Below are 7,571 nucleotides of genomic sequence, written 5' to 3'. Positions count from 1 at the left end.
TTTCCCTCCAAAACCTAAAATTGCGCCAAAACGCCAGTAGTGTTGCAAGTGGCCGTATTCGAGTGTACGATTCAACACTAACCGCTCAGCTGTTCAACGCCGTCGATTTGCAGCACTGTCGAGGGCAGAGTTGATTTTTCCGTAGCAGTTTTTTCCACTTGCGGATTTTCCGTTGTGCGCGTGTTTTTTGCTCGTTTCAGCTGCATTTGCGGCTGCTGCGCAACGCCGGCGAATCGAGATGCTATTGGCCTAGTCCGCACTCACTTGCGAAGCCAGGTAAGTCGGTGGTATCTGCATTTTCGGGAGCCTTTTGCAAAGCAAACGCTGAGTAAAATTTCCAAGCGGGTCGAGTACTAGTTGGTGCAAGTGAGGCCGCACTAGGTTGCTGAGCGTGCGAGGGAGATAGGGGAAACCTAAAGCGATGCGCTTACGTTACGTAGTTGTTAGTGCTCTTGATGGTTTGTGTCCATGCTATTCCAAGTGCTGCTGGTCTTGGCTACTTTTCAGCTATTTCTAGCTATTAAAAGTTGTAATAATTATAAAAATAATGAACTTTTGAACGCTGGTCTATTTTTTTTTTAATTCGTACGACCTATTCTATTACATATTTTACAACTTGTAACGGTTTTTGGTAGTTCGGTTAGATTTCGTCTTAAAAAGTTAAAACTTATTCAGAAAGAAATTTATGTACATGCGTCCTCATCAAGGTATGCTGTTTCACATTAAGAGAGCGAATAGTCAAGTTAAAATAATCGTTTTACCAAGCTCTTGTTATTTTAATTCAATCTGTGTTTTAGTTAAGTTAGTGCCAATAAGATGCTATTGGCAACCACTAATTTCAGATTTGCGCACAGTCTTTTTCCAGAGTCCGATGGTATTTTGTGACGTTAGCGCTGCGGTCACACTGGAATCGAGTTTTTGGGATTTGGCGTTTAGCGAAGATTTTTTGTGCTAATTTTGTGCAGAAATCGACACAGCAGCCGTTATAATTGGGAGCCCGAGGCAAGTAGACCTGATTACCTGATGTTTCTACATTTTTCAGCCGCTAAGTAGCTGCTGTTTGAGCTGCAACAGTGCTAATAACAGACCAGAAAAGTGAACATCAAAAAACAGGGCAGAGAAAACAACAAAAGCAAGAAAAACAGCGAGAGAAGCGTGAACCGAACCTCGAACATTGCCTTATTGAGATTTGTGCACGTTGTCAGTTCTCTACTTCTCCGCCGCATTACTTAGTTTTTTATCAAGCCTCCCCTAACCACTCGTCTTCTCTCCTCTTCTCTTCCAAATCGCCACACACAACAGCTGTTACACCTGGCGGAAATAAAGGGTAACATAGTAAAATAGAAGCGACCAACAGCAGCGAAATGAACAAGGCTGACGTCAACCGTCGTGTTTTGGCCATTCAGGCGAAGAAGAAGCGCCATAAGAACAGGAAGCGGGGCAAGCAGAATGGCACTAACCCACAGGAGCAGTCGAATTCCGGCCAGAACCCGAATCCCAACCCCAGTTCCAACCCCAATCCCGATCCCAATCCGGAACCGAATCCGAGCAGCGACAACTTGCAAGCACCGGATAATGCTAATAATAGCCATTTGAATGCGCCCGTTTCGGCCGCATTTAGCAAGGTCACTGCAACTGCTACGGCCTCCACATCCAGCGGAGGATCAGCAGGCACTCCCGATCAATATCAGCCATCCAAAGCGCAGGCCAAGTCGAAGTCCGGTACAAAGAAGGAGCAGCTGCAGCAGCCGCCACGGAGCAGCTCCAATGAGTCCTATGAATCCGAGGTGTACAGCGACAACGATGAGCAGGAGCTTAAGGAGGACTACTGCAAGGGTGGCTACCACCCCGTGAACATCGGTGACCTGTTTCAAAGTAAGGCACCTGTTAGCACCCCCCATATATTGGCATTTTCCGACCCAAAAAACCACCAGCCCCTCCGCAGAGGCAGCAACAACAACAGGTTGCCAGAGGCAAGCACAGCACAGATAAATCGAACGCACAGCGGGTGGTTTTTCAGACCTCTATCCCCTTTTGGGCAAGGGTTGTTTTTTCGGTGAGAAAGATGGGGAGGAACCTCGTGTTGTGGCGACGACAACAATAGCAACAGTAACCCATTTGGGGGGCGGCTGTCTCCTCCAAACGTTGTCGCCAACATAAGTCCGTAACTCCACCCCTTGCTTGCATGTCGTCTCCACCCATTTTACAACGCCAGCTGTCAGATTGCCACTTTCCCAATCCATTCGCAGGCTCTGCAGCTTTTGGCGAAAGAAATCTGAGCAATCGCTTGGCGATAAGGGAATGAGGCCTGATAACGGCCAACCAGGCTCTACTAAGCTAGCAGATTGTGCTATGACAACGGTCATCATTGCAATCCAAGCAGATTTATAAAATAAAATGATTATTAATAGAATCTTACTAGGTCTATAGCATTGCAAGGAAGTAAGAAGTATGTTTGATAGGAGATAGATATGATAGAATATGATTTAATATTCTTTTAGTTCAAGAGAGTATAATACATTTTGAGCTTCTTAATACATTTTGAGGCAAACTGAACTTGTGTAAACTGCAACTGTGAATCAACAAAACATAATCTGTTGAGGAACACATGTAAGTCAGCCTACGGTTACTTGGCCAAGTGTCATAAGAACTCCGTCACCAGCTCTGTCATTCCATCCCTTTCAGGCCGTTGGGCTGTATCATTGAAGTAACCCCGCGAAAACGCACTCAACTGCATTCGCTGACGGATTTTAATTGAATTTAAGCGCAGAGCAGCTCTCGCGTTCGGCTAGTCGCTGGGTCAGTCGTGATGTGACAGTGATGCGATTAAAATGGATTTATTGCCATCCGAAGCGAACATTTGTGATTTCATTTTCCTAAGTGGTTCTGTGTTGCTTTCCCCAAACCGTTGAACTTTGCCCCTTGCTCTTGTCGAGAAGAGCACCAGATTAATGCAATTTTTGTTCTGCAGGTCGCTACCACGTCATCCGAAAATTGGGCTGGGGCCACTTCTCTACTGTTTGGCTGTGCTGGGATCTTCAGGAGAAGAGCTATGTGGCAATTAAAATTGTCAAGTCGGCACCCCACTTTGCGGAGACGGCAAGGGACGAGATACAGATACTCAGGACGGTGCGCGAGACCGATCCGTCGAATCCACGCCGACACAAGACCGTCCAGATGCTGGACGACTTTAAGATCACCGGCGTTAATGGCACCCATATTTGCATGGTGTTCGAAGTGCTTGGTGACAATCTACTAAAACTCATCCGCAAGTCCAACTACCGCGGGATCCCACTGGCCAACGTCAAAACGATTACCCGCCAGGTGCTGGAGGGTCTTGACTATCTTCACACGTGCTGCCAGATCATCCACACGGACATAAAGCCCGAGAATGTCCTCCTGTGCGTGGACGAGCCTCATGTGCGCTCACTGGCCACTGAAGCCACCCAGTTGTATTGCATGAACTCAAAGATGTACCCCTCATTGGTGAGCCAGGCGCCCAAGGAGTACCGCGAGCCACCTATCACTGGAAAAATGAGCAAGAACCGAAAGAAGAAGCTTAAGAAGAAGGCCAAGAAGCGCATGGAGCTATTCAAGAAGCAGAGAGACTACTTGGAGCAGGCTGGTGGTCAAGGGACCATCAATCCTAATGAGGTGCAGAACGGCGATGCTGCAATCTCCGATGTTGAGGAGTACTTTGATGCGAATTCTACGCAGGACAACGTGCACGTGGCCGCTGGGCAGCCACCACGTAAGCAGAGCGAGGAGCGCAAGGCGCCCCTGGAGCAAAGTGAACAGGCACAGGAGCAGGAACCGCTGACTGAGGGCGCTGATAAAGCCAAAAAGAAGAAGAAAAGGAAGAACAAAAGTAAGTTAAGAACGATACCTTACGGAAATCGCTATGAGCCGAACTTTTAACATCGCGAAGGAGTTTTTATTAATTCATAGTATTTATTGCACATTTAGTTCTTGCTGCACTCTTTCTATTGTTTTTCAATTTACCTTTAAATATTTTCTAATGCAAATTAAATCATTTCTTTCTTAGACAAATCTAACCAATCACAAGCGCAACAGCCGCAACAACTGGAAAACTCTACGAGCAGCGGCGAGAGCAGCAGTGCTCTCAAGAGTAACCAGACAAATGGCAGTAGTAGCGTTACCAATAGTAACTCCAACACCAATTCAAGCGGCACTTTGAAAGGACAATCAAACGGCAAAAAAATGCCATTGCGACCCAAGCAGGAGAAACAATTGGAAAAGCAGCAGCAGTCATCCAATCAGCAGCTGAACAACAACAACTCTAATTCTAAGCCTAACTCGAACAGCGATTCGAAAATCTCAAGCGGCTCCGTGGAGAACTCATCCTCGGCCACGAATGGGCCGTATTCGAAGCCCATGCTGCCAACACCTCCTCCCCCACCGCAAACAAAGCACAAGGCTAGACGGGATCCGGCGTTGGAGGAGTGCAGCGTCTACGTAAAGATCGCCGATCTGGGCAACGCTTGTTGGGTGGATCGCCACTTCACCGAGGACATTCAAACGCGCCAATATCGGTCGTTAGAGGTGATTCTCGGTGCGGGCTACTGCACGTCGGCGGATATCTGGAGCACTGCATGTATGGTGTTCGAACTGGCCACCGGTGACTATCTGTTTGAGCCACACTCCGGCGATACTTACTCCCGCGACGAGGACCATCTGGCCCACATCATCGAGCTGCTGGGTCCCATACCGCGCTCGATTCTGTTGCGCGGCAATTATTCGCAACAGTCGTTTAACCGTAACGGCGAGCTACGAAATATCTCTGGCCTGAAGCCCTGGGGCCTAATGGACGTTCTTCTGGAGAAGTACGAGTGGTCGGAAAGTGAGGCGGCGTCATTCGCTTCGTTCCTTAAGCCCATGCTCGAGTTCGATTCGGACAAGCGAGCCACCGCCGCGGAATGTCTGCAGCACCCGTGGCTTAGATAAGATACGATGCAACCTGGTTGTTGGCTGCGTGCCACCCAGCCAGCAACAGCAGATGGAGGGGGAGCCGGAGCAGGTGCCGGAGCAGGAAAAGGAACAAGAGCAAGAGCAGCAGCAGCAGCAGCAGCACTAAAAGGTGGATCACCGGCAGTAACAGCAGATGGAGAACTTGGCGTGGGCTATATAGAATCTTCGGCATCGGTGGCTACTTTGGCTTCCATCTCATCAATAGCTTCCACATCGGCGGCAGCAATGGCGGCGCTGAAGGCCCGTCCTTATCTGGTTGCACCCTTTGTAACCACAGCCTCAGCACCACCCACTCCACAGCCCCACGCCTCCAATTCGACTAGCACGGCCCGCACAGCGCCAGCCACACCTACACGTCGTCGCCTCGCTCCCGAAGAGGATTTGGACTTGGTTGAGGACTTTGATGTGGCGCTTGCTCAAATAGAAGAGCCGCAGACACACACCAAGAACAAATCGCAGCGCTTTTTCTGGCGCAAGGCACTCCGTCGTGTGTTCCAACGCCGCAAGTGACGGCGTCGCCGGCAGGACTTGCCCCGCTGGCATCGTCCCGCCCGACGCTGTCGTCGTCGCAACCTGGCCGAGCGGGTGAGGCGCATCTGCGCCTGCTGTGCCTACGGCCAGATCCTGCTGCGTGCAGCCCGCGTGGCCCTGCTCAGCTGCATCCGCTGGCGAACCCGTGGCAACATACGCAACAACAACTTTTACTTCAGCAACCACTAAAGCATCAGCACCCAGCCAGCCAGCCAACCAACCAACTAGCAGTCGCTAATCTCCGTGCTCCAGCTAACTCGAGTAACGTTTAATGTTAATGAATTACCATTCGATTTAGTTTTACACACGCCAGCGCTTAATTTATTTCCTGTGTTTTACATCGACAATTAGACTATTTTTGTTGCTACATATGAAATTATAATATTGTATTACCGCCTACACGAACACTTCCCCACGAATCCTGTACATAGGGTCGAAAGTGCTCGATCCCATTATTCATTTTATTTCAAGCGACGCATAAGAGAGCGATAGTAAAGCATTAGCATATATAGGCATATATCTGTTACTGTACATTTACCTAAGAGGCGAATCGGCAAATACACATATATAGTTAAATGAAGTGGAGTCGTTGCATCGATGGGTGTCTCACTCGCGCCATCATCGATTCGATGGACTTGAGAGGCAGCGCATCTGGATTTTTTTAACCATATGTATATGTACATGGATGCAGAAACTTGAGCTGAACATAACAATAATGAGAACGTAGTTAATTAGTTTATCCTCGGCTTAGTGATCGACATGAACAATTTAAAATGGCATTAGTAACTATTAAAAACGTAACCTGAAATAGGAAAGCGAATGCACTACCAACAACCACAAGTGAAACAAATCCTTACCCTTAATCGGAACTAATAAGCGTATAAATACAATTAAAGTAGCCGCCACAAACAAATCGTATTGTTCAACATTAAATAGTAGCGCAAGCGCAAAATAATTGCAGCTTTATCAAATAGATAAATGTTCAAGACACAGACACACCAAATTTGGCACTTTATCAGTACTAGAGCCACACAAAATTTATGGGATTCTTCTTGACCACTCTTAACACAAGCAAAAACACCTAGAGGCCACTTTAGTTATGGCTAGGAGTTAGAGCGATTTTTTCAGGATAGAAACGCAAGGCAAAAGTGAGGGAATATCAGAAACGCGATAAGTGGTGGGCCGGGCAGGGGATGTGTGCATAACTGACTAATGACTATTACGGAAACGTACACACATATATATGGATAAGTGGCCTTATTAATTCGGTTCTCCGCACCACACAATGCACCACAATTACCACACGCACCCAACAAGCTAACTTAAAACCACAAAACAATTCGAAACCCAGTACCACAGCCAATCTGAGAAAGCTATTGCAAACACAATTTACGCTGCGCGAACTAAGAAGTTAAAGAACTAGATATGAATATTATGGTAACTCGAGCTGACATTATTGTAACTAGACAGCAGCCTAGCCAGCTAGCATGCATATATCAATCTAAAATGAAACTAAATGTGTCCAGGATCAAGGAGAATTAAAGAATGAATGAGGCGGTTCTAAGTAGTAGCCCAAAAAATCGATCTTCGACGTTGTCATCATCAAGTTAATCATAACATTAATGAAAATTCAATAATCTTCGGCTGGCCGATGTTTCGATATAAAAAAATACTTATGCATATACTCTTTGAAAATCGCCCAGACTTCCGAACGAAGCTATGTACTAAACTTGGTATCACTGGTGGAAAATCCTGGGGGACAGAAACCCAGCACGGATGACCACTTTTAAATGATAAATGAATAATTGAATAACCAGAATCAGGAACCCAGCTGCCGAATTGCAATTCCAGTATGTTCTCACGCTTTCAAAGAGTATAATTATGAATTATACGATACGATACATAATTTATTGATGTAGTTATAAACAAAATAAACAACAAATTACACAAATTGGAAAACAATCGACACTCTTTCTTTTTTATGGTCATTGTCCGCAGTGTGTGCGCAACCAGCGGAGTATCTATCTATCACTTGGCCATTAATTTCCGCC

General features: G+C 46.8%; 1 protein-coding gene across 1 annotated transcript; it reads left to right on the top strand.

The window, feature by feature from the left end:
- The first annotated feature begins 121 nt into the window (after positions 1-121).
- On the top strand, positions 122-6,100 carry LOC6531577 (SRSF protein kinase 1). Its single transcript, XM_039373289.2, has 5 exons — positions 122-276; positions 855-1,002; positions 1,303-1,875; positions 2,972-3,868; positions 4,046-6,100. The coding sequence occupies exons 3-5, from the start codon at positions 1,365-1,367 to the stop codon at positions 4,963-4,965; spliced, it is 2,328 nt and encodes a 775-aa protein (XP_039229223.1). The 5' UTR covers positions 122-276; positions 855-1,002; positions 1,303-1,364; the 3' UTR covers positions 4,966-6,100.
- Positions 6,101-7,571: the final 1,471 nt, after the last annotated feature.

This window comes from Drosophila yakuba, chromosome 2R, assembly GCF_016746365.2.
Source record: "Drosophila yakuba strain Tai18E2 chromosome 2R, Prin_Dyak_Tai18E2_2.1, whole genome shotgun sequence".
NCBI lineage: Eukaryota > Metazoa > Arthropoda > Insecta > Diptera > Drosophilidae > Drosophila > Drosophila yakuba.
This window is presented reverse-complemented; position numbering and strand designations above follow the sequence as displayed.

What these genes read in the sequence shown, in the direction of transcription:
- LOC6531577 (XM_039373289.2), top strand. Translation starts at nt 1,365, where the DNA reads ATGAACAAGGCTGACGTCAACCGTCGTGTTTTGGCCATTCAGGCGAAG. An exon ending in CATCGGTGACCTGTTTCAAA is followed by an intron (nt 1,876 to 2,971) that starts GTAAGGCACCTG and finishes TTTGTTCTGCAG; the next exon opens with GTCGCTACCACGTCATCCGA. An exon ending in GAAGAAAAGGAAGAACAAAA is followed by an intron (nt 3,869 to 4,045) that starts GTAAGTTAAGAA and finishes TTTCTTTCTTAG; the next exon opens with ACAAATCTAACCAATCACAA.